Raw genomic sequence first — 27,325 nt, forward strand, 5'->3', positions numbered from 1 at the left:
TGATGCTATTAATAAACACTGCATTTCTATTTGAGAAAAATAATATTTTAAAGACAAGAATGCTGGAAAAATAGTAAATTATAATGGTTTCCTGTTGTTTCACATTGCATAAGTACCTGACACATTTAATATGTAATAGACATGCTAATATAATAGCACTGCCATAGATAATCTAAGAAATAATTAGCTTGGAGTTTTACAAGTATAGGGACATCTCTTGCTATTCTAGAAACCACATTTTAATTGTGGTATCTTTTTTTACCATTGGCCTCTTTTTAAGTTATCAACCCACTTTTGCTCTAATACCTAGTGCCATTTTAATGCAAAACTTACCTTTTCTCAGTGCACATTGCCAGTCTAGTCTTTCAGACCTTGCAGACCTAAGAAAGATTCTGTTTATTTGAAGAAAATTGTTTTGAAGGAAACTATAAAATAACATCAAATGAAATTGGATTTCCAAGGATAAACACAAATGTATCAAAATAGGGTGTCAAATGTAGACACTTGAGAATATTCACATAGTAGAAGAGAATGTTGAAGAAATATGCTTCTAGTCAAAATGAACAGAGTTGAGTGTGTATACTTCAGAAAGTTTTTTTTTGTGGCGGGGGGATTGGTTGGCTCAGTTGGTTAAGTGACTGCCTTTGGCTCAGGTCATGATCCTGGAGTCTCAGGATCGAGTCCTGCATCTACTCCCTGCTCATCAGGGAATCTGCTTCTCCCTCTGACACTCTCCACCTCTCTCTCTTTCCAAATAAATAAAAAAAAAATTTAAAAAGGAAGGTTTTTTGTTTTTTGTTTTTTTTAAGATTTTTTAATTTATTTGTCAGAGAGAGAGAGGGAGAGAGAGAGCGAACACAGGCAGACAGAATGGCAGGCAGAGGCAGAGGGAGAAGCAGACTCCCCGTCGAGCAAGGAACCCGATGTGGAACTCGATCCCAGGATGCTGGGATCATGACCCGAGCTGAAGGCAGCTGCTTAACCAACTGAGCCACCTAGGCGTCCCAGGAAGGTTGTTTTTTTTTTTTTTAATGAAAGGAAAAATTGTATCAGATTTTTTCTTTTTTTTTTATTTTAAGATTTTATTTATTTATTTGACAGAGAGAGAGATCACTAGCAGGCAGAGAGGCAGACAGAGAGAGGAGGAAGCAGGCTCTCCGCAGAGCAGAGAGCCCAATGCGGGGCTCGATCCCAGGACACTGGGCTCATGACCTGAGCCGAAGGCAGAGGCTTTAACCCACTGAGCCACCCAGGTGCCCCTGTATTAGATTTTCAATTTCTGTTTAATTTCACCTAAAAATTGGAGTTAGAGGATAGTGAAAGTAGATAGCAACTGAAATTTCAGAGTTTCAGGACTTTTCATGCAATTTAAAAATAATCTTTCTGATTCTGTTGTTTTAAATCCCTTCTTCGGAGTAGGATAATTAGCCATACAGCTCTGAATAGGGAGTTAAATTAGGTGGGGTGGTTAATAAGGTGAGGCAGGAACATATTGTCAGCAGAAATGTAAGAAACCACTTCAAGAAACTGTGAGACTTTCAATAAGCCACATAAACTCCAAAATCTATAACTTAAAAGAGGTTGAACAAAACAATCTAATTTTAATTCAGCTTCAACATTCTTATTATTCCTTTAATACTTAAAACTGTTTTACTGATCTATATAAGTGCTTCCTAGTTCATTATATCAGCACATAACACAAAAGCAAATTTACCCATTAAAATACCATAACATTAGTTATTTGTGTTTATAACATAAAGCTTTAATGAAAATGACAGATCTGGGATAGATATTATCCAAAGCAGACATACAAATAGCCAACATATACCTGGAAAAATGCTCAACATAACTCGGCATCAGGGAAATACAAATTAAAAAAAAAAAAAGAATGAGATACCACCTCACACAGTCAGAATGGCTAAAATTAACAAGTCAGAAAAGGACAGATTTTGGTGAAGATGCAGAGAAAAAGGATCCTTCCTACACTGTTGGTAGGAATGCAAGCTGGGGCAGCCACTCTGGAAAACTGTGTGGAGATTCCTCAAAAAGTTGAAAATAGAGCTACCCTATAATCCAGCAATTGCACTATTAGGTATTTACCCAAAAGTACATACATCACAATGTTTATAGCAGAAACTATGGAGAAAAATGTCCTTCAACTGTTAAGTGGATAACAAAGTGGTGTGTGTGTATGTGTATATATACAGACACACATACACACACACAATGGAATATTACTCAGCCATAAAAAATGAAATTTTGCCATTTGCAATTATGTTGGTGGAGCTAGAGTGTACTGTGCTATGCATGGTAAGTCAGTCAGAGAAAGACAATTATCATATGATCTCACTCATATGTGGAACTTAAGACACAAAACAGAGGATGACTGGGGAAGGGAAGGAAAAATAAAACAAGATGAAATCAGAGAGTGAGACAAACCATAAGAGACTCTTAATCATAGGAAATAAACTGAGGGTTTCTGAAGGAGAGAGTGGTGAGTGATGGGGTAACTAGGTGATGGACATTAAGGAGGACATGTGATGTAATGAGCAGTGGGTACTATAGGACTGATGAATCACTGACCTCTATCTCTGAAATTAATAATACACTATATGTTAATTAACTGATTTTAATTTAAAAAAAACCCATAGAACATATAACACCAAAGGTGAACCCTAATTTTAAACTATGAACTTTGGGTAATAATGATGTATCAATGTAGGTTCGCCAGTTGTAACAAATGTACCACTCTGGGGCAGGATGTTGATAATGGGAGAGGCTGTGCTTGTGTGGGGACAAGAGGTATATGGGAACTCTGCCTTCTATTCAATTTTCCCATGACCCTAAATTTGTTCTAAAAGTTAAAGTTGATTAATTTAAAACAACAAACAAAAACAAAAACAAAAAATGACACATGTCTGGCAAGTATTTCCCCCCACCATGGTATGTCTATGACATTCATGTCAAATTGACAATGACATTATTTCCCCTGAGTACAATACTAACTCAGAATCCTTCTCAACACAAAGTTCAGACAGCCATTGCTTCATTCTTTCATTCACGCAGCAAAGATTTTTTTCTGTGCTCCTTCTGGGATTCAATATAAAACAAAATAGACACAGGCCCTCTTATCATAGTGCTTATACATTTTAGGAAAGAGAGACATCAAAATAAGTAATTAAGGCATGATGTAATGTGAAATGAAAGATAAATCAATTTCTGCTATACCTGGTTCAGGATTTAGACTCTTCTCAAGCTAGAAACTTAAGAAAATAAGTCATGAAGCTTACATAGTTCTCTATACAAGGACTTCCACGCATATCAGATATTGTAAGAGGGAGATTTGAAATGTTCATTATAGCTGTACATACTGCTACTCAACAACAGAGTGATTCTATTATTAAGAGAGAAGAAGGGATAACAGGTAGCCAACAGCAGTCTCTGCCTTAGTATTTAAAAAGACATTTGTTCTATAAGGCATCCAGGTTGCACACCTCTTGATTTTGGCTCAGGTCATGATCTCAGGGTCCTGAGATAGAGCCCTGCCTTGGGCTCCATGCCCAGCATGGAGCCTGCTTAAGATTCTATCTGTGTGCCTCCCCAACACCCTCCCCTCACTCTCTCTCTCTAAAGCAAAACAAAACAAAAATTATTCTGTGAATGAGTGAAATCTTTATTAAAGTCATTTGTTTCAATTTCCTCAACTAATAACATTCATTTTATTTTTAGAAATATTTTATTTGTTTTATAGAGAGAGCACAAGCAGGGGGAAAGAGAGAGGGAGAGGGAAAGAATCTCAAGCAGACCCCCATCTTAGCACAGAGCCCAAAGCAGGACTTGATCCCAGGATTCCGAGATCATGACCCTAGCCAAAACCAAGAGTCAATGCTCAACCAAATGAGTCACCCAGGTACCCTAATATCAATTTTCTAAGTCCATTTAGTAATAATCATTTCCTTATTATCTTGGTCATTAGCATTCTTAGTTAACTACATAATTGTTAAAAAAAACTTTGCACAGGTGTGTATCTTTTTTTCACAAATAAAGTAAGTCCTATGTATACTTTTTCTCTTTGTAGAATACCATCAATGTGGTATAAATTACCTCACTTAATAAGTGTATTAGTCTGTTTAGGCTGCTATAACAAAATATTACTGTACTGGTGGCTTATAAACAACAGAATTTTATTTCTCAGTTCTAGAAGCTAAGAAATCCAGGATTGTGGTGCTAGCAGATTTGGTTTTTAATGACTTCTTCCTGTGTCCTCCTTCCATGGTATAAAGGGCTAGGGAACTCTGTGGGATCTCTTTTATAAGAGCATTAATCCCATTCATGAGGGCTCTGGCCTCCTTACCTAAATGCCTGCCTCCCAAAGGCCCCACCTCCTAACACTATCCCATTGGGCATTAGGATTTCAAACATAAGAATTTGGGAAGAACACAAACACTCAAACTGAAAGTTATTCCCAATACTTGAAGCAATAACATAATTCAGAAAAGACATAAGGGAGATAACCACTTTCTATTGTGACAGTTACTACATGTCTCAAATTGTTTTAAGGGTACTCCCACTATGGATGTTTATAAATTTTATTAGCATATACTGTATTATTTTCTTCAGGGGTACAGGTCTGTGAATCATCAGTCTTACACACTTCACAGCACTCACCCAAGCACATACCCTCCCCAATGTCAATAACCCCGCCACCCTATCCCTTCCTCCCCCACCCCACCCCCAGCAACCCTCAGTTTGTTTCCTGAGATTAGGAATATTTTATGGTTTGTCTCCCTCCCCAGTCCCATCTTGTTTCATTTTTTTCCGTCTCTTCCCCTCATGGCCCCCAACCCTGCCTCCCAAATTCCTCATATCAGAGAGATCATATGGTAATTACCTTTCTCTGATTGACTTATTCACTTAGCATAATACCCTCTAGTTCCAGCCGTCAATGCAAATGGCAAAATTACAGTTTGTATGATGGCTGCATCCACTATGGATTTTTTTAAAGTATGCCAACATTAGTGAAAATAAAAATCAGGAAGCTCTAGATAATGCTAGTCAATCATAATCCCATCAAACATATTTTAAGAAGGTGGAATTTGCATACATGACAAAGCAAAGGGATAGAAAAATATATTCCACACAAATGAAAACCAAAAGAAAGTGACAGTACCTATACTTACTTCAGAAAAATAGACTTTAAGCAAAAACAACAGATGAAAAGGCCATTATGTAATGAAAAGATGTCAATTTATTAAGAGGACATAACAATTGTAAATATATGTATCCAACATTGAAATACCTAAATATATTCAGTAAATACTAATACTCTGAAGGGAGTAATAGGCAACAATATAGTAATAGGAGAGGAATTGAATACCATACTTTCAACAATGGATGATAATCCAGGTAGAAAATCAATAAGGAAACATGGGACTTGAACTATCCTTTAGATCAAATGGATCTAACAGACATATACAGAACACACAACAGCAGCAGAATATACATTTTTCTCAAGAACATATGGAACATTCTCTAGAATAGACCATTTCTTAGATTACAAATCAAGTCTCAGCCATTCACCCAAACTTAACCAACTGAAAGGATCAAATGGCTTATAACCAGAGTCAAATTTTACTTTTCCAAGCCAATCTGCATTTGGGGGTGTGTGTGTGGAATATAATTGGGTTTCAATTTCGCCCAAATAGGCATAACATGATGTATTAATAAAAACACATTCTTTCTAATTCGTAAGCTAAGGCTATATGGTTCTAAACAATCTAAGACTATGTGGTTCTCTAATATAATTCTGGCTAAAAATTCTATAGATTTTTGTTGTTACTGTAGAAATTTTGTAGATCTCCTCTAGGAAGGTGCAACTGCAATCTTTCATTGATGTCTTTTCCAGTAAACAAATCTGTAGGTTTTAATGTATGGGACCCATTGTCTTCTTTAGGAAGTGAATCTCAGAAAACTTTTTAGAAAGAATTAATTTGTATGGTATGAAATAAGTATTTGATTATTGCATTTTGTCTTACAATAATGAACCATGTCATAATTATTTAGGACAGGAAAAATAAGATGATGTCTCATTTCAAGAGGCAGTATTGCAGGTAGGAGTTTCCATCTAAGTAGGGCTCTAGATAGAGTCAGCAATCAGGAATTTAATAAGAGGCATTTTATGGAATCAAAAGAGAAACAGGTTCATAGTTGGAGCAAATTATAAACTAGTTTATAAATGAATTTCTAAGGCTAAATAGCAGTCAGTGAAGACCATTTCTAGATTTGAGCTGGAAACACCTTTAGATGGTGAAACGAAGATGGCAGTTTCAATCTCATGGGTTTTCCTGGTTTTCAGCTTTAATATCTGATGATATCAGAGTGTTCTGGTGAACTAAGTGACCTACATAGAGAGGTATAAAGATTGTGCACATATGATCTGTTGCGATGAAACCTCTGAAGTTTTGCACGCTTTCCTTTGTTCTTTATTTTGCTTAACATTCCAAGTTCTCCCTCATTTGTATTGATTCAAGCTTTCACATAGAAAACTCTTGGGGACTAGAAAAGCAGCAATCGTATCACACTGCTTTAAGAACTTCAAGTTTCAAAAGCAAATTGTTTTTAAAGTTCTGACTTGAATTAGATACAGGGATAAAAATAGCACACACTTGAAGTTTACATGGTCTACAAATGGTGGCAATATTTTTCTTTTCAGAGTAGTTCTGTTGGCATATATATATATATATATATATATATATATATAAAACTTTTAAAAAGCTTATTATTTTCCAGTTTTAAATGTTTTTTATGCGTGTCTTTTTAAAAATTTCTTTTATTTTTTATTAACATATAACGTATTATTAGCCCCAGGGTTACATGTCTGTGAATCGCCAGGTTTGTTGGCATATATTTTTAAAATACTCAAAAAGGCTCAACCTCAAGCAGTAATAACATAAGCAAAGAGACTTAACTCTTAAATACTCACAAGAAACTTCTCTGTCCATACAAGTGAGAGAATGAACAAATTAACACTTTCACATGCATACATACATACAGATTTCTTCATACAAGTAGCTAAAATCTGCTATTCCAGCCCACATGTAGTTGTCTCCTTTTAGCTAGTTAGGGCATGGAGAAAAGGGCAGTTTTGGTTTCAGTGATTCTAAGTCATAAGTGTAGGAGAAAATCGGAAATGTGTTTGAAGATTTGTAGCCAGATATAAGAGAACTCAAACTGAAAAAAGCAGAACTCACAGTCCAGTAGTTTACAGGTTAATAACAAAACCTTAAAGACAATGAAAAGAAATAGAATCTGTAATGGGCACACTATAGTTATCTGTTGAAAAACAATTTTTCTCTCTATAGTCACCCCATTTTTACCAAAGGCCATTACAGTAACACTGATTTGTTTGCAAAATAAGTCTAGTCTTATTAAATCTGGCCTGGTTATTTACACAAGTGCAGCAAGAATAGTGATTTTTTTTTTAAAGATTTTATTTATTTGACAGACAGAGATCACAAGTAGGCAGAGAAGCAGGCAGAGAGAGAGAAGGAAGCAGGCTCCCAGCTGAGCAGAGACCCCGATGCGGGGCTCAATCCCAGGACCCTGGGATCATGACCTGAGCTGAAGGCAGAGGCTTTAACCCGCTGAGCCACCCAGGCACCCCAGTAGCTAACTGGTTTCTGAATGGAAAAAACCTTCTCCTGAACGTGTTGCCCTATGCTAAAATTCCAGAGAGCAACAGATAGGAAGATCCACAATGGAAACTGAATCCAGAACAATACAGTGGCTTTCCAAGGGTGGCAATTATCCAGGTCATACAGCTCTGAAATAAGCCTCTGCATATTCCTAAGCAGGCTCAACCCCCTCAGCATGGAGCCCAAGGCTGGGGCTCTATCTTAGACCTCGAGATGTTGACCTAAGTCAGAATCTAGAGTCCTCGGCTTAACCAACTACGACACCCAGGTGCCCCAAGTCTCCATATATTCTTTAGATAAGTGAATCTAGACGTCTTTTGGACCACCTCAACTGATCTGCACAAACTGCAACTTCTTGGTTAAGATGCCTTACAATGTTTATTTCTGCTTGCAGAGTTAGCCAGGATGTCATGGTGGTAGGCACATGACAGGGACTCAGTGGTGAAGCCAATGCACGCCCACCGGACAGACCTGAGGCGGTATGCACACCCAGTAGCAACTCCAATGTGCCAACCTTAACCGCTGCCAGGGCCCCCTGAGCCAACCACCCACACCAGCAGAGCAGAGTGATTAATGCCGCCAGTTGAGGTTTGCGCAAGCAATGGGCCCCAAACCCTGAGCTTCACTGTAAGGCAGTAGCCGCCACCACCTATAGCCAAGCCAGCACATCATACCTGCCCTGATCCTTTCTTCGTGATGCTTCTGCACATATAAGCTACGCTGCCTAGAGTAGTAAACGAAGGACCAATGGAAGCGACCTGGCTCATAACACTGGGAGAACAAGTTATTGGCTAAAAACAGATGTTCTCATCTCTTCCACTCAAGCCAAGAAGATTTGAGGTGAGGCCTAGACAAGGATAAGGATGTAAATGTTAGTTATCTTAAAAACAAACAAACAGGGGCACCTGGGTGGCTCCGCTAGTTGAGCACTGCCTTCCGCTCGGGTCATGATCCTGGGTTCCTGGGATCGGGTCCCACGTCTGGCTCCCTGCTCAGTGGGGAGCCTGCTTCTCCCTCTCCCTCTGCCTGCCTCTCTGCCTACTTGTGCTCTCTCTCTGTCAAATAAATAAATAAAAATCTTTAAAAAATTAAAAAAACAAATAAACAGAACTTCAGGATGAATTGAATGCCTAAATTGAAAACAACTGCTTAGGTTTCATTTATTCTTTTATTGTCCCAATAAATATCTATTAACAGCAAATTGCTAAAAAGATGCTGAATATTTAACTATAAACAGTTACGTATAGTTCCTATCCTTATGCAAGTTGAATAAATGGGCAATGAATGACAAGTCAATGCCACAAGGGGCACCAAAGGAAAAGTGCATGCATGGCACTAGGCTGTACAAGGCAGGTTATTAAGGGGGCTTTGGGGATAGACAAGGCTTTCTGGAAGAACTCACCTCTATAATGAGACCTGCAGCATGAATAAGACTAGTGGGCGGGGGGGGGGGGGGGGGGGGGGGCGCTGGGGGGGAGGGGGGGGGGGGGGGGGGGGAGGGGGGGGGGAGACTGCTCTTGACTAAATAGCATGGGCAAAAGTAGCAAGAAGAATTACAAGGAAATGAAAGAAAATTCAGAAGAGGTGAAACTAGAAAGCATATGGCTCTTTAAAGACCAAACATCTTTAGGAGATTAAACTCCATCTTAAATATAGTGGGGAGTCATATAAGAGTTTCATACTCAATCATAGTTGCTTTGTCCAAATATCACTCGAAGAAGAACATAAGGGAGTGGGTCAGAGTAGGTACCGGTACACAGTTCACAGAAAGAGATTAGGTATTTGGCTATATGGAATACAGTGGGGTTTGGACGTGAACAAAATAATTAAAAGGCAGAAGTGACAGGATGGGTGACTGACAGAGCATGGAAAGGCTGAGGGGGAATAAAAAAATCAATAAGGAAAATTGCCCAGACTTCTGGCTCAATACTGTATGGATGCCAGTCCCATTTCCTGAGGGTTGAAGAGTCAGAGGTAGCCAGCCAAAGAGGCTGGAGATTAATATTTCAGATATCTGGAACTTCCCTAACACCCCGTTAATCCAAAACGTGCTTCCTATTTTGGCTTTAATGGCCCTACCCGATGGCTCTGTGCAGCAGGTCGATGGCTTGAGCGGGCAATCAAGGAGCTTCTTCTAACACAAGAGGGAGCCCGCGAGCACAATCTCAAAGTCGGGAAGCCGCAAGACTAAAGTTCACAGGAAGCTTCTGAACGCCCTAATATACCCACCCTTAAAGATCTCACAACGGCTCCACCCCTAAAAGCCAAAGACTTAGCATAAAAGCGCCCTCAGGTCAACGCGCGGACTAATGACTCCGCCCCGCTCCGCGGCACCGGGGAGAGGTAGACGGCCGGATGTGGAGTCTCGGAGTGAGTCACGTGAGCTAGCAGAGTTCGGCGGGACTCCGCCCCGCCCCCGCCGCACCGTCGTCTCACGTGACCGCCTGCAGCCAGCCAATGGGTGAGCGCGGTGGAGAATTTCGAATGTGGCCGCGTTAGCAGACTGGCGACTGGAGGTAGAACCTAGACCCGGAGGGTCCGAATCGTGGGACACACCGGCCGGACCGCGTCGCGGAAGCTTGGAATGTGAGGAGGAGGGCGACAGCTGCGGCAGAAGTGGTGGTCAAGGTACTGTTTTGAGCGTACCTGTGGGAGGAAGGTTTCCGGGCCCTCTTCCGGCAACACCTCCCCTCCCCGACTTTACCCGGGCCCCCGAGAAAACGGCCCCAGGTTTTTCAGGTGTGGAACAGGGGTGTTGTGGCCCTCTTCCTTCAGAGGTCTCTCAGTCGTTCCAAGTTCGGTGTCCAAAAGCTCAGGATGTGGAGCCAAATTAATCGGGTGCCTTTGTGTGTTCATCCACCGGCCTTGCGCCTTCCGACGCTCTAATTTTCTCTTCTGTTAAATACTGGGATACCCTAACCTCCTGCCTTGCAGAATTTTGTGGATTAAGTTATGTGTGAAAACATTTACAGTGTTAAAAGCTAGGCTTAATGTTAGGGCACACAAACCGGCAGCTGTTCTTTGTGCAGCACGATACCGTTGACCTTGTTTCGCTTCGGTTATCCTGGAGAAGCTAGCCCTGATCAGTGTCCTGCCTGGCTGCTTCAGCAGCACGAATGGTAAAAATTATGACGGAGATCCCATATTCCAGGTTCATCTGAATCCAGACCCTTTATCTGAATGCAGACGGACTCTCATCTCGCACGGTGACCTGTTTTCATTAGCTCTCCCCACCAAACCGCCTGTTAACGCCATTGGCCTAGACAGGGAACTTCTGATATGGCCAATTTCTTTTGTGATTTTAAGTTGGTTAAACGTGGTAACAAAAGTTTTTTAGGTAAGTCTTTACTAAACTAACTTGATCAATTACTTCATTTGTTTGGCTCTCAAACATCTCCAGTGGAAACTCAAAAGCTCCATTGTGATACATTGTTTCATACAATCCACTTAACATTAGTGCTTTTAAAAAAAATGTGCTTGATCTACTAGAACCATCCCAGTACATGTTGTATCTACACTGTCAGAAAATAATGGGATCTATAATATCTATATTTAACACCCCCAGACACTGTTTCAAGGAAAATAAGGCCTGGAGAAAATATTCAAGAAAATGTAAGATTTAGTAAAATACTTGACTGAGAGGAGATGGAGCTATCTTTTGTAATGTATATCTAGCTGTAGGAAACAAGAATTATTTTTGCAATTTTAAGATCTGCAAAGTGCAGTTTAGGAAAAAAGATGTTCATGAAAAGTAATTTGATACGCTCAGTAGTAGAATACTGAAGCAAATCTGATTTGCAGTATTGAAAGATTTAAGTATATTTATATATACTTATGTACTTATTTATATGCTCAGTAGCATTATGCCACTATGTGGCATACTTTTAACTGTATGTAGAGCAATCATTATTTAATGTTGTTTGATATATTCATGACTTACTAGGAGCTAGCAGACCTGAGTATTTAAAAAAAACTTTGAGAAAACTGACGTGTTCCCCTGCCTCAGTTCCTATTCTATCTCTATAATTGTTATAGTAGCCTATTAAATAATTGCATATAGGGCTACATAGTTTAATGAAACCTCTGAAGATGACCTTGACTTTATTGAAAGTGTGTGCTATATCTTGAGTATTGGGTTAAAAGAGTGTGGAAGAAAGAGTTAATCAAGTGACCTAATCTAATAAATTAATAATATAGAGCAGAACTGGAAAACAAAGCCCACATATATGATTATCTCTGACTAATGCTGTAAGTCTAATAAACACTAAAACACTACATGTTGGTCGTATGCATTGCCCGTAGGAAACATATAATAATATCAAAATAATAATAAGACTAAAATATAATATTATTTCCCGTAATACCTTTACAGTAAGCCTTCAGTAAGTATTTGTTAAAGAATAAATAGTGGCATATTACAGAGGTTTTGGTTGAAAATGCATACTTATTAACCTTCCCTATAAAGTACCTGAAGAGGCTAATATTATGCCAAAATATTAATGAGATTTTAAAGCTGCAAAATCTAAGTTATTACCAAAATCTAAATCTAAATAGTATCATCTTCTATAAGCTAATTCTACAGTTACTATGTCTATTTAATCTATTTAATTTGTTCTTTATGAACAACCTGTGTTCTCAATCTTATTTTATGATATTATCATAAACAACCTGTGTTCTCAATCTTATTTGATGATATTATCTCTTAGGTAACTTAAATACTTTTTATTATTTTAAATTCCTAGGCAGAAGATGGCCAAGGAAAGGTGCCTTAAAAAGTCCTTCCAAGACAGTCTTGAAGACATAAAGAAACGGATGAAAGAGAAAAGGAATAAAAATTTGGCAGAGATTGGCAAACGAAAATCTTTTATAACTGCACCTTGCCAAATCCAAATAATCTGTAAGAGATTTTCATGTCCTTTTGCATCTCTCTTTACGTTTAGACTTAATACATAATAAAAAAAATTTTTTCCTCTTTTAGCCAACACTTCTACGCTGCTAAAAAGCTACCAAGACAACAACAGAATGTTAGTTTTAGCTTTGGAAAATGAAAAATCCAAAGTGAGAGAAGCCCAAGATATCATCCTCCAACTGAGAAAAGAATGTTACTACCTCACATGTCAGCTATATGCATTGAAAGAAAAACTGAATCCACAACAAACAGAAGAAACTGCTCAGGTAATTTTATTACAAATGGTAAATTTCAATTACTTATAGCTCTGTTATTAGCAAATTGATAAAACATCTCTTGTCAGTTAAGGAAACTTCAAGCACATACATGACTGAGACTTGTGCTTATATAACTTGATTCTGAAAGCAGGTAGCGAGACAAGGTATAGAAGAACTAGTTTAGCTTATTGCACTGCTGGTCCCTTTGACTATTCACTTAAGTGAGTCAAAGATAGCGAAAGGTCTAAAAGTGGTACTTGATGTAGACAGTCCAGAAGTTTTAATCAGTGGTATAAATCTTACCTATTCTATGTGGTTTTGTTACATCTAGTGAGGTTTTATAAGAACTACCTTAATTTGGGAGGGGGGTATTTAAGTGCCTTTGAAGAGTCAATTTTACTAATGGTTGGTCAAATAAGGAAAACTGTACACTAACTGGGCATTAACAGAAACAGTTTACTTTCTTCCTGTTGGCCATCTATTTGCTATGCTAGTGAAGACAGTTGTGTTGGCACTTAGGCCAGGAAACCAGAGAAGAAAACCGGACCATAGTGGAAGGGTATAGACTCAGGAAGTCATCTCACCCCTGACAGGGGAGTCAGTGAAAGAGTTCTTGCTTCCCAGCAACTAAAGTGATTCCACCTTTTTTCTGTGTATGATATAGAGAATGTACATACATATATATGCAATATATGCATGTGTAGTGTAGCAGAGAATTGTCTATAAAGATTCAATATAATTTCCTTCATGTGAGGGTTATTTTTTTAAAGATTTTATTTATTTTATTTTATTTATTTGACAGAGACACAGCAATAGAGGGAACACAAGCAGAGGGGGTAGGAGTGGGAGAGGGAGAAGCAGGCTTCCCGGCAAGCAGGCAGCCCGATGCAGGGCTTGATCCCTGGACCCTGGGATTGTGACCTGATTTGAAGGCAGATGCTTAAGGACTGAGCTACCCACACGCCCCAAGGGTTAGATTATTTTAAAAGGTTTTTTTTTCCTTCAGAATATAATTATTCCTTTTCTTTTTCCTTTTCCTTGTTTGGTCAACTAGTGAAGAAAAAAAATCCCTCCAAAGATATTTGACTCTTCCTTTTCCCTTTCCTAAGTTTTTGGTGGAATCATATATAGAATAGTGAAAAATGGGTACCTGATAAGATAATCACAAAAACTGTGGGCAAAAATTCTATTATTCAAGGCCTTTTGACATTTATCAATGATTTTTAAGTATTTATTAGAACGTATTAATTGCTGGACAAAAGTGTTCTTAGCATTTAAAACATCAAAGTTCGTTTTCTGCCATATACTTGGTACATGTGTCACTCTCTCATCCATCATCCTATACTCGTGCTTCCATGCTTATCAATTTATGAGTGATAGAAAAGTTTAAAATGTTTTAATAAGAAAAATGTTTTTCTTGCCTGTCAATAGTTAATGTGGTTTATAAGGATTAATCCTAAAGTAGTTCCTAATAACCTTTTGTTCCCTAAATTTGATAATGAATCTTTTAGTAACTTGTTATTAAATTATATTATTCTGGGGACACGTGGGTGGCTCAGTCAGTTAAGCATCTGTCTTTGGCTCAGGTCATGATCTCAGAGTCCTGGGATTGAGTCCCACATCAGGCTCCCTGCTCAATGGGAAGTCTGCTTCTCCCTCCGTGCTCATACACTGTCTCTCTCTCTCTCTCTTAAATAAATAATAAAATCTTTAAAAAAATAAAAATAAATTCGGGGCACCTGGGTGGCTCAGTGGGTTAAGGCCTCTGCGTCGGCTCAGGTCATGATCTCAGGGTCCTGGGATCAAGCCCTGCATCGGGCTCTCTGCTCAGCAGGGAGCCTGCTTCCCCCTCGTTCTCTCTGCCTTTCTCTCTCTCTGTCAAATAAATAAAATCTTTAAAAAATGTTTTTAAATTTTTAAAAAATAAAAATAAATTCTATAGTTAAATATTCTCCTTTGCCTTCAGTAATACTACTACTTAAATGTTAGAACATTAACGTTTAGAACGTTAGCTGTACTGAAAATAAATTGAAGACATTTAACAGGATTAAATTTCTAGTTGTTTTGTTTCTCTTGAACAATTTTAACCTGTCATAATGTCAGCATCTTATATGTGCATCAAGTTAAAAAAACAACTGAACTAGATTAGAGTGATCTCTAAGGAATCTGTATGGAAGTGAAAACCTTCCTAATACAAATCTACAAATCTGTCTGTGTCTGTGCTGTGTTTTTCATCTTCCCTCCTGTCACAGTGGCAGAAGTGCCTCTGCTCCTATCGAAGTCTCTACATCAGATTCCCTTTTTCTCATCTCTAGGACTTTGCTCCTAGTAGTTTGTGCTCTTTCAACATGTATTTCCCTCTTGGCTGAATCATTCTAGCTATCATTCAAATGTGCTTTACTATATCATACCTTAAGAGGAAAAGAAAATAAGTAAAAAAAAAATAGGGATGCCTGGGTGGCCCAGTGGGTTAAAGCCTCTGCCTTCAGCTCAGGTCATGATCTCAGGGTCCTGGGATTGAACCCCACATCGGGCTCTCTGCTCAGTAGGGAACCTGCTTCCCCCTTTCTCTCTGCCTGCCTCTCTGACTACTTGTGATGTCTGACTGTCAAATAAATTTAAAAAAAAATTTTTTTTAAGATTTTTTATTTCTTCATGTAACAGAGATCACAAGTAGGCAGAGAGGCAGACAGAGAGAGGGGGAGAAGCAGACTCCCTGCTGTGCGGAGAGCCCAATGTGGGGCTCGATCCCAGGACCCCAAGATCATGCCCTGAGCTGAAGGCAGAGGATTAACCCACTGAGCCACCCAGGCACCCCTAAATAAAATTTTTGAAAAAAGAAAAGAAAAAAGAAAATAAATGAAACCTCTCCTGGTTTCATATCCCTCTACTCATTTCTCTGCTTCCCTTCACAGCAGAACTTTAGCAAAGAGGACAGTGTGCTTACTGTCTTCACTTCCCCAGCTTCCATTTACATTTGAACTTGCTTTTACCTGGCTTTTATCCCCATGGTTCTATGGTCACTCTGCCAGGTGCCCACAACTCCCATTTTTAGTGACCAAATTTATTGGTCACTACTTTCTTCTTGACCTTGAAAAAAAAAAAAAAACAACAACTTTGATTTCTTAGCTTTCTTACTATCATACTCTCCTGGTTGTCCTGCCTTTCTGACTGTTCCAGGTCAGCTTCTTACTTCTTCTTTACTTTCAAATGTCAATTGTTCTAGACCCATACTGTCTTATCCCCCTCCCACGGCTTTAAATGTGATCTGTCTGCTGATGACTTCCAAATTTATAACTTAGCACACACACACAAAACTACTATTTGATATATCTACTTAAATACTTACAAAGGATCTTAAACATGCTTTGTACAAAGTACAACTTTTTATTTTTCCTCTCCCAAAGATATTGTATACTTCTGCCTCTGTCTGTGAGTCTTATCTCATAAAATAATCTACTCATTTGCTCAAAACCAAAGAGGCTTCCCTCTCCCTTACTGTCCCCACCTCTACCCCTCTTCAATCCAGCACACTTTGTCCTCTTAACACCTTCCACTGGGCTTCACCTTGTAGCCATAGGACACTAGTCCTATGGCTACAAAGACATAGGCATGTCTTGCTAGATCTATTATAATGACTTCTAACTCCTCCTGCTCTTGGCCCCATTCAGTCCATGTTTCACACAGTGACCAGACTGATCTTTTTAAAACGTAGATCATTTTACTTTCTTTCTTACTATTTATGTGACTTCCCATCACACTTACACTAAAATTCAAACTCATGACTCCCAAGGCTTCATTATGTGGTCTCTGTGCACACACACCCTACTGTTCTCATTATGAGAAAGGTCATAGGTGACTCCAGCCACAATGGCCTTTCTTTTCAAAGACTTTATTTATTTATTTGACAGAGAGAAAGTGAAAGCAGGAACACAAGCAGAGGGAATGGGAGAGGGAAAGCAGGCTTTCCACAAAGCAGGGAGGCTGGATCCCAGGGCCCTGGGAGCGTGACCTGAGCTGAAGGCAGACGCTTAATGACCGAACCACCCAGGTCCCCTGGCCTTTCTTTTCTAAATACAGCAAGGTTTTTTCTACACCATGACTTCTGTATTTGCTGTTTCTATCACTTTTTCTTTCCCTGCTCTTTCAATGGCTAGCTCCTTTGCATTCTTTAAATTTCAGATGAAAGTCACCCTAAGAGAACCCCTCCAACCTCAAGTACTCTATCACTTCAGCTCTGAGTATTTCCTTCATAGCATTTACAATGTCTGAAATTACTTACATTATCTCTTTTCTTTTGTTTTAAAATTTTCTCTCCCTACCCTAGAATATAAGAGGGTTGGACCTAAATCTATTGTTAAGTTGCTATACATCTAGTTCCTAGAACAGAGCCTGGCACCATATAGAGTGCTCATATGTTTTTATTATTAAATAAATGAATGCTTTGTTATGAGTATTTCAATTGTACCACTTTTTTCTTTATTTTAATATATTAACAGAACCAGGAAATACGTCCTTCTGGAATGGACTCCAAAAGTGGCATCAACTCTGGGGATTTATTTGTGAAGGATATACCGTTAGTATCAAATTTCATTATTATGATTACTAATATCAAGAAAGATTTAATTTGATGATAGATTTACCAAAGAAAATTTGCATATTATAGATCCTTGTGTTTGGAGTCTGATGTTTTCTGTACTAAAAATGCATTAAAATAATATGATACGTACTGTTACATATAGCCAAGCCAAAACTTTCTTATACTTACTTTATTGATATCTAAGAATAAGCTAGTTTTTTAAATATATCTGAACTTCTTCACTTATATTTTTCTTATGTCATGTTTTTATTCTAAGATGGATTGGTTATTCACATGAAGGTATTTTTGCCAGTACTACACATAGTCTGGTTTAGAAACAAAACATAATAAAACATCATGTTTAACACAGCTATCACATCGCTTCTCAGCTTTTGGTTAAGATCGAGTATAACACAGCTATCACCTGTCTTGTTAATCCCCGTCATTCCTAAATACAGTCAGACCACTCAATGTACCCTCCTCCCCTTCTCTTAGATCAAGTATACTTTGCTTATAAATTATTGAGATATAATTACATAAAGTAAAATGCACAGATCTTAATTGCACAGTTTGATGAGTCTGACTAATATATACACCTGTGGAGCCAAAATCTCCATTATGATATAGAGCACTGCTGTCACTCTAGCTGGGCTTTCTCAGTTTCAGCATTATTAACGTTTTAGGCCAGATCATTCTTTGTTGTGGAAGGCTATCCTAAGCATTGTGGGGCATTTGGCAGGATCCTTGGCCTCTACCACGAAATGTCAGTGGCACTTCCCTCCCCCGGTTATGAGAACAAAAATAACTTGACAGTGCCACGTATCCTTATAATTATCCCTAATTAGAATCATTGCCATAAGGCATCACCTATCCCTTTCAAGTCTTTCCCCTTCTCTTCACAAAAATAATCACTAAGATGATTTCTATCCCCGTATTAATTTTAATCATGAATAGTTGAAAATAGTTGAACTGTAAGATCTAACAAAATATTTATGTAATGGTCAAAAAGTAAGATGGGGTACTTGACTTTTTATAAGATTCCTCAAATTGTTAGTTACCATAACTGTTACCTAAACCTACATTTAATTTTCAATGTCTAGAGGGAAAAATTCTCTATAGGAAATAAAAAATAAAATTAGGATGAAACAGCCAGTAATAGTATTAAAGCATAAAGAAAGTTGTTTCATGAGCCAAAGAGGGACAAGATTTTTAAACAAATAGGTTTTTCAAAGAGATCAGTAATTAGGCACCGTAAAACATATACTACCAAGAAAAAAAAAAAGATCACAGCTCGACTAATGATGAGGCAGGCTGATAAAGAGTTGAGTAATAAAATTGCATTTCTGTGATATATTTTGTAAGTCAGTTCCAATTGACTGTTTCTCCAGGTAAATGAAATTATGAGTTATGGCATGTCTTCATTGATAAGGTAGTTCTTCCAGTGGAAGTTAAATGTCAGTTTTAACAAACCAGCCTCCATATAAGCCTCCATATATTTTTGTTTGTTTGTTTTCTTTGATACTGAACAGATATACTGATTTCGAATAGAAATGATGAAATACTAAAGAAAGAGAAAAACAATTTTAAGAAAATCTTAAATTTGTTTTTATTATATAATTATAAAATAAATTTCTGTTTCTCTTTGGCTAGACAAGTTCCTCTTCAAGAAGCTCACCTTCCAGGACAAGGAGAATCATTCCAAACAGAAGGTAATTTAAGTGAAAATCTAAAAATAATATTAAGGGAAACAGATCTTTGTGAACAAGTAAAAATTAAATTTCTCTAATATTTTTTAACTTTAAATTTGCTCATCTGGATTTTTTCTGCTTAAAGCAAATCTATTTATTTTACACAAAATAATAAGTTTTAAAATACATTCATTTATTTTGCCAAATCTATAATCAGGTATAAATGGCTGCAATTTACTGAGCCCTACTATGTGCCAAGCTATTATGTATATAGCTACTATGTATGCCAGTGGCTACTATGTGTTAGCCATTTTACATACATTATAACAATTGACCCTCACAACAACCTTGGAATGTAAGTGCAATTGGTCCCATTTTATATAGACTCAAAGAAGTAAATTATCTCACAAGAAGTGGCCCAAATGGTAAAAGCCTAGTGTTTAAACTCAAAGCTGACCTCGAAAGCCATGCCATTCTTTCCACTTCTAAACTGACATGTACCTGCTCTCAAATATCAATCCTTTCTACTTGAACTAAGCTTTGAAGAAGGGATAGCATTTGAATAAATAGGACCAAATATCCTCACTTTTCCTAAAAATACAGATTATATTTCTTACCTGAAGGGCTTTGCAATTACCCCAATCTTACTAATTTTTCAAGGAACACCTTAGCTCCCACTTTCTCAAGTGTGCTTGTCCTACTTTAAAATATGAGGTTCTTTCCAACTGAATCCTATACACATAAATACATATAACTTACTAGTTTTTCTTTAAACCTTTAAATCAGGGATGCAGAAAACCTTCAGTTAGAATATTTTCAAAAGTTATATAAGGTTCTTTCACAGGTCAGATAGAAGCCATCAATTGATCATTGCTAAGTAAATAAATGGCAATATTAAGTTCCTCAGATTTGTATTTACTTAGAACAAGTGTGGAGAAGCTACAGAATGACTTTTCATTTATTCCATTTTTAATTTTGAGTTCTAAGATTGCTAAAATTAAAATTTGCATAAAGTAAAACTATTTTTCTCATTTTTTAAAAAATTCTCAGAGCAAATACCTATTTCTCAAGATAGACTGGGATTTGATTGGGATTCAGAAGAAGATAAATCTGCTGATAATGTCTTACCTAGAACTGTATCTGTTCGTCGAAGTTTAAAGAAACATTTTAACAATCTATCACATTTCAATACCATGGATGATTTTGAAATCAGTCATTTCTCAGTGCAGCCCTTTGAATCTGAAAGAATTAGATGTGCAGACCCACTAGTAAACATGAATATACCTGAAAACATAGAACAAAGTGTTTGTCAATGGAATAAGAATCAAACTAACTTATCACTAAAGCTGATTGACCCAGGAAGACCTGCTAAAGCAAAAGAAAACATTTTAGAATATAAATTTGAACAAACTGAAAGCAAACATAGAAGTGCACAAGGAAGAAAAGGAAAAGAGAAAAGAAAAGCTAACAGAAGAAGAAAATCAAAATCTGTACCGAAGTATAAAGGGGGCAAAAGTGAAAATAAAAAAACTGTTTCCAAAAAAATGTTGAATGAATCTGTCACTTCCAGTGATGCTTACAATTTTAATTTGGAAGAGGGTGTTCATATCACACCTTTCCGCCAAAAAGTGAGCAATGATTCTACCGGAGAAGAAAACAACAATGAATTTGAAGTGAGCGTCTGTGAATCAAGTGGTTCAGGAGATGATTCCGATGACCTCTATTTGCCCACTTGCAAGTACAGTCAAGATGTCTCTAGTGAATCAGATAGGAGCCCAGTCACCAGGAATCGACCTAGAAGAGCACTAAAATATAGGAATGAAAATGAGATCATGGATTCGAAGCTTACAAAAACTCCTATCAGTAAGTGATCTACTTGTTTGCCTGCATTTTTAATGTTTATAATAAATGATTACTCCTGATGCTTATATGCTATACTTACCATCTGTTTCTCTGGGGGAGGTTAGAGACTTGCCATCTGTCTCTGGGGGAAGTTACAGTCTGATTAAACAATGGGGGCCTGGGGTGGAAATCACAATTGTATGGCTATGACCTACTTTAAGCTAATTTAAATCTTCTTTAAGAACAAATACTAGTTACAGAGAAAGCATTTTTACTTTTAGTAAATGAAGCCTTCCAATGTAAGCAAAAACCTTTGGTGGAGTTGTTGAATTAAAATACCTTCTATATACTCACTTGAAACAGGCTCTTAAAAACAAAATCAAATTTGAATCCAGTGACCTGTCATTTTAATGGCTTTCCTTCATATTCAATTTGACAGGAACCATGATTTTAAATGGATTCATTCTAGTTAATGAAAGGTGGCCAAACACTAGACCAAACTTTTTTTTTTTCAATATGGGCTAAGTATTCTTCTCTAAGACATTTTTAAGACATCTAAAAACTTTGGCTTAGAAAATCTTGCTTTTATTAGTAAGATCAAAAGTAGAAATGGTTCAAAAGTTGATAATAGAGCCTCCGTCTGTCCAGAGAGTCTCATCTGGGGAATTTAGTTAGTGTGGTAAAACTAATGCATATGGTCAGGTTGTAGCATTCCCAAAACATTGTCATGCTATTTCATTTGATACTCAGAAAAACTCTATGAAGGGGCACCTGGGTGGCTTCATGGGTTAAGTGTCTGCCTTTGGCCCAGGTCATGATCCCAGAGTCCTGGGATCAAGCCCCTCATCACACTCCCTGCTCAGTGGGGAGCCTGCTTCTCTCCCCCTGCTTATGCTCTCTCTGTCAGATGAATAAAAAAATAAAATCTTGAAAAAACAAAAGAAAAACTCTATGATGTGTAGGTACCACCATGTTTATATTGTTTTTAAGGAAACTTCAAACCTAAAAAATTTAAATTACTTTCCAAGGTCACCCAGTGCAGACGTGGTAGTATGCAAATGTGTTGTTGTTGTTGTTAATATGCTATCATAATGTTACAAAATCAAGCAAAATTGGCCAAATGTTGATAATTGTTGAAGTGTGGTAACTGGGGTTTCATTATATTGTTGTGTCCAAATTTGTGTATCCTTGAAATTCTACACAGTGAATTTAAAAAAAAAAAAAAAACTACACTCTAATATAGTGTCACTCAGAGTTTAGTCCCCAGATCACTAGCATCAATTAAGTGAAACTACTTTTTTTTTTTAAGATTTTATATATTTGTTAGAGAAAGAGCATAAGCAGGGGGAGTGGCAGGCAGAGGGAGAAGCAGGCTCCAGCTGAGCAAGGAGGCCCTTGCAGGACTCTATCCCAGGGTCCTGGGATCATGACCTGAGCTGAAGGCAGGAGCTTAACACTGATCCACCCAGGTGCCCCTTAGGTGAAACTTCTTAAAAATGCAGAATCTTGAGTCATACCCTTGATTCAGAATCTGCATCTTTTTAACAGTTTCCCTGGGGTATTTGTATATACGTAAATTTTAAGAAGCATTGTTCCAGAATATAGCAACTGATCTGATGTTGCTTAGCCATACTTTCCAAGCTAAAAGTTGGAATAATTAGTATAGTACAGTAAACTTATGTGGGGACAAAAAGAGGCAGTATTTGAAACCTAGATAACCCTGGAGAACATGGTTGCTAAATATAGGCATTTTACAGTTTGACTTCAAAAAACAATTTGCCTTTTAAAGCTGTGTGAAGAGATTGTCTTGCATTGTCCTTCTGTGTGCTGGGTACCTGTCACTCAATATAGATCTGTCTCCAAAGTAGAATAATTTGGATGCTTATGATAGGAAAAACATGGGTAACTTTTTACATAATAGCTTTACCAGAGGGAACCTGTTGATCTCCACAGAGGCTATGGTGTAGAATTCTCATTTATTTAATAAAGTGAATTTAAGTGGCTTTTTAAGACTATAGGAAGGCACTTCATAAATTTCGGTATTGAAAAAGATAGAGGCCTTGAAGATTCAACGGAGCAAGGTGAAACTAAAATGAAATTCCATAATTTAATTCATTATGCCCATATTATCATTGAAGAATTATAATTTTTTAAAGAATTTAAAGTTTTAGTAACTTTTATCAGTTCTTCACATCTACAGTAATATTTCAGTGGTATCTGGGATGAAAAAATGACTGAGTTAAAGATCTGTATTCTATAATTATATATATATATTTTATGTAAAATGCTGGATTTGTATATGTTTAGGATATGTAATTGCACACAATTTTAGTTCGTGTTTTTTTCTTTCATTTGGAACCATATTCTGTAAAAATTGTTTTTGTAGGTGAACTACCTAAAACTCACCACTCACCTCATTTTAGCCTGAAGGATATCACCAACGTCCCCTTGCATCCTGCAGTGAAAATCAGAAAACTTTCTCTTTCTCCAAAAAAGAAAGCAAGCCCAGGAGTCTCTCTGCCTAAGCGCAGGTGTGCAGTCAGTATGAATTATAAAGAGCCCACGCTAGCTTCGTAAGTATTTGATTTGTGGGAACCCACCTTTAATGATGCATGTTGGGGGAGTAAGGTTTGGAGCTTTGTTAAAGAACGAGTCTTGTTGGGGCAGCTGGGTGGCTCAGTGGGTTAAATAAAGCCTCTGCCTTTGGCTTGGGTCATGATCCCAGGGTCCTGGGATCGAGCCCCACATCCAGCTCTCTGCTCAGCGGGGAGCCTGCTTTCCCCTCTCTCTCTGCCTGCCTCTCTGCCTACTTGTGACTTCTGTCAAATAAATAAAATCTTTAAAAAAAAAAAATGAGTCTTGTTGAAATATAAAGTTTTAATTAAAAACTGAAGTGGGGGGCTGCCTGGGTGGCTCAGTGGGTTAAGCCTCTGCCTGCAGCTCAGGTCGTGATCTCAGGGTCCTGGGATCGAGTCCCCCATTGGGCTTTCTGCTAGGCGGGGAGCCTGCTCCTTCCTCTCTCTCTCTCTACTTGTGATCTCTGTCAAATAAATAAAATCTTTAAAAAAAAAAAAAAAACCAAAGTGGGAATACTAGCACTGGCATGTTTTACAATAACTATATTGAAGAGTGAGTTAGTATTGGGATGCTTATAATTATGTCTAAGAATTATTTTTACTCTTATAGGAAACTGAGAAGAGGAGACCCTTTTACAGATTTGTGTTTCTTAAATTCTCCAATTTTCAAACAGAAAAAGGATTCCAGACGCAGTTCTAAAAAAAGAAGTATGAAGCAAGTACAGTGATGGATGCTGTTTGTTGGAGGACGTTTAAATTCAACCCATTACACCTCCTTTTATCACTCCAAGAGAGAATCTCTAAGATAGTACATAATAGGGTTGAACTCTTGCCATGGAATATTCTTTGAACTCTAGATCACGAAAATTCTTCAGAACTATACTTCAAATGTGATGCTTTTTTTCATACCATTAATAAATTTGGTTTATTTTTTCTTTTAAATATAAATAACTGAACTTAAGCCCTATTTCTTAAACTGCCTAAAACTCTTAATTTTACTCATAATGTATCTTCTGCAGAAATTTTAGAAATGAATAATCAAATTAAGATGTTTTAATTACAAGCTTTTGGTGCCTTTTTTTTTTTCCTTAAGTGGAAAATACTAGAATGAATGATTTTTGAAGATAGGCCAAGGATCTTTTGAAACTCTAAATAATATTTGAATAAAATAAATTCTTGGCATGCATAGTAGGGTATACCCTAAGCTGTTTGTGGATCTCTTATATCACTCTTCTATTTAAAATTTCAAATAAAATGTGAGATCATTATTAAAGAATTAATGGTTGCTTAGGCTCAGGGACTAGGTAAGTGACTAGCTCTGAATACCAAACTCTGTGTATACATTTTTCAGTGGTAACTCAGCAAAATCACAAATTATGTCTTGGACTTTCAGGATAGTTCTCTAATTAGTGGTTACCGTGTTGGGGTTAATGCAGATAAAGAACATTTCCATCACCACAGAAAACTATTGGGTGATCACAAATTTGTTTTTGTACTTTTAATATTTCTGTATTCTTGCTGTAGTGTTTATCCATAGACCATTTTGTTTTATATTTTAACATTTTTCATGAATGTTATAGTGTATATATTTTTTTGCAACTGACTTTTAACTCACCATTGTTTTTGAGATTTATCCATGTTGGCAGATGTAGATTATTTTCATCGTTGTACAGTATTTTATTAATAAATAAACTAGACATTCTTTTGAGATAATTTGCTTCCACTTTTTTCATTATTACAAGTTAGTGCTGCAGTGAATATTCTACATTCTTGCACACATGTGAGTAAGTTCCCATGGAACTGATACCTAGAAGGGGAGTTGCTCTCTAAAGTGGTCATACCAATTCCGACACGAGGAGTGTAATCACTCTCCTCTCAGCAACGTGTTTAAGTGCCAGTTTCCCCACACACTATCACGTTGTATCATTGGACATTGAAATCACCTAAGGCAATTAATGTGAAGTGGTTTCTCTTTGTTTTAATTATGAGATTTTATCTGAGTTAATTACTTCTGAGAATTCAAATGTTTATTGGTCACTCATTCCTTCTATAAATTGCATATTGTGTACTTTGCCCACTTTTCAACCAGAATATCTTTTTCTTAACAGAATGGGCTCTTTATATATTCTGGATAGTATGCCTTGTCTTTATTTACATGGGTTATAACTATTGGTTTCTACTTTATTCTTATTTTTTTTTGATGATGTTCGGGAGTTTTAAACATCGGTGTCCTCTATCACCTTTTCTCTTCTCTAAAACTTGGTACTTTCTCTTTTTCACTTGAGTCTTTAAACTGGTATTTTGTCAAATGGGGATCTGATTTTATTTCATTTTCCATGAAAATAGCCTACCATTTCAGCACTATTCAGACTAATCTATCTGCTGTCTTTGACATACACTGAGGTTTCTATTGGTTTATTTGTCTAGCAATGGGCTAGTTATTGTATAGTCACATTTTTTTGTTATAGTATAGTGGTGAAATATTTATCATTTTGATCATTTTTAAGTGTATAGTTCAGTAGCATTACATACATTCACATTTTTGTGCAATCAACCTTTTCATCATCCCAAACTGAAATCCTACACCCATTAAGCAGTAACTATCCATTTACTCGACCCCTCCATCCCCTAGTAACTACTATTCTATTTCCTATCTCTATGAATTTGTCTATTGCACGTACCTCATATAAATGGAATCACACATTCTTCTTTTGTGTGTGGCCTATTTCATTTATCCATATCTGCACCTAACAGAATTTCATTCCTTTTCAAGTATTCAAGTGGTAGAATACAGAATAGTATTCTATTGGGTATATGTACCACATTTTGTTTATCAGTAGACATCTGGGTCATTTCCACTTTCTGTATATATGCTAATATAAAGATCTATTTGAGGGGCGCCTGGGTGATTCAGTAGGTTAAGCGTCTACCCTCAACTCAGGTCATGATCCCAGGGTCCTGGGATCAATCTCTGCATCCAGCCCCCTGCTTATCAGGAAGCCTGCTTCTCCCTCTCCCATTCCGCCTGCTTGTCTTCCCTCTCTCACTGTGTCTCTGTCAAATAACTCTTTAAGAAAAAAACCTATTTGAGTTTCTGCTTTTAATTTTTAAATATACATCCAGAAGTGGAATTGATAATCAATAGTAATTCTATATTTTGATGAGCCTACATACTGTGTTCTAGAGTGGCTGCACCATTTTATATTCCACCCAGGAGTACAAAGGGTTCCAGTTTTTCCATATCCTTGCTAATACTTGTTTTGTGGGTTTTTTCCATAATACCTATCCTAATGGTATGAAATGGCATCTCATTGTGGTATATTGACTTGCATTATCGTCTTTTCATATGCTTATTGTCCACTTGTATTCCTTCAGAAAAATATCTGTTCAAGTCCTATGCCTGTTTCTGAATTGGGTTGTTTCTGTTGATGAATCTTAGGAGTCCCTTAAATGTTCTAGATATTAATCTCTTATCAAATCTATGTGATCTACAAATGTTTTCCCATTATGTGGGTTGGCTTTTTACCGTTGGAGTGTCCTTTGATGCACAAAAGTTAATTTTGATTAAGTTCAGTTTATCAGTATTTCCTTTTGTTTTCTTTGCTTTTGATGTTATATCCAAGATGTTATACCCAAGAAATCATTGCCAAATCCAATGTCATGAAGTTTTTCCTCTATTATTTCTTACAAGTTGCATTTGTTTTTAAAACCATAGATGGAATTGGTTTGCTAATATTTTGCTTAGGATTTTTTATACCTATGATCGCAAATAAAATTTAA

The 27,325-nt window shown here is 37.1% G+C and overlaps 1 protein-coding gene across 2 annotated transcripts; it reads left to right on the forward strand.

The window, feature by feature from the left end:
• Positions 1 to 10,134: 10,134 nt before the first annotated feature.
• On the forward strand, positions 10,135 to 25,258 carry SGO1 (shugoshin 1). Of its 2 annotated transcripts, XM_059387966.1 has the most exons (9): positions 10,135 to 10,322; positions 10,846 to 11,031; positions 12,437 to 12,591; positions 12,673 to 12,869; positions 17,360 to 17,436; positions 19,090 to 19,148; positions 20,178 to 20,990; positions 23,356 to 23,542; positions 24,156 to 25,258. In XM_059387966.1, the coding sequence occupies exons 3-9, from the start codon at positions 12,444 to 12,446 to the stop codon at positions 24,271 to 24,273; spliced, it is 1,599 nt and encodes a 532-aa protein (XP_059243949.1). In that variant the 5' UTR covers positions 10,135 to 10,322; positions 10,846 to 11,031; positions 12,437 to 12,443; the 3' UTR covers positions 24,274 to 25,258. The 2 variants fall into 2 exon arrangements, with proteins under 2 accessions (XP_059243949.1, XP_059243947.1); XM_059387964.1 differs by lacking the exon at positions 10,846 to 11,031 and having other exon boundaries at positions 10,136 to 10,322.
• Positions 25,259 to 27,325: the final 2,067 nt, after the last annotated feature.

This window comes from Mustela nigripes, chromosome 2 (genome assembly GCF_022355385.1).
Source record: "Mustela nigripes isolate SB6536 chromosome 2, MUSNIG.SB6536, whole genome shotgun sequence".
Classification (NCBI taxonomy): Eukaryota; Metazoa; Chordata; class Mammalia; order Carnivora; family Mustelidae; genus Mustela; species Mustela nigripes.

Coding starts and splice junctions, on each gene's coding strand:
- SGO1 (XM_059387966.1), top strand. CDS start 12,444: ATGGCCAAGGAAAGGTGCCTTAAAAAGTCCTTCCAAGACAGTCTTGAA. Junction 12,870..17,359: donor AAACAGAAGAAACTGCTCAG/GTAATTTTATTA, acceptor ATATATTAACAG/AACCAGGAAATACGTCCTTC. Junction 17,437..19,089: donor TTATTTGTGAAGGATATACC/GTTAGTATCAAA, acceptor CTCTTTGGCTAG/ACAAGTTCCTCTTCAAGAAG.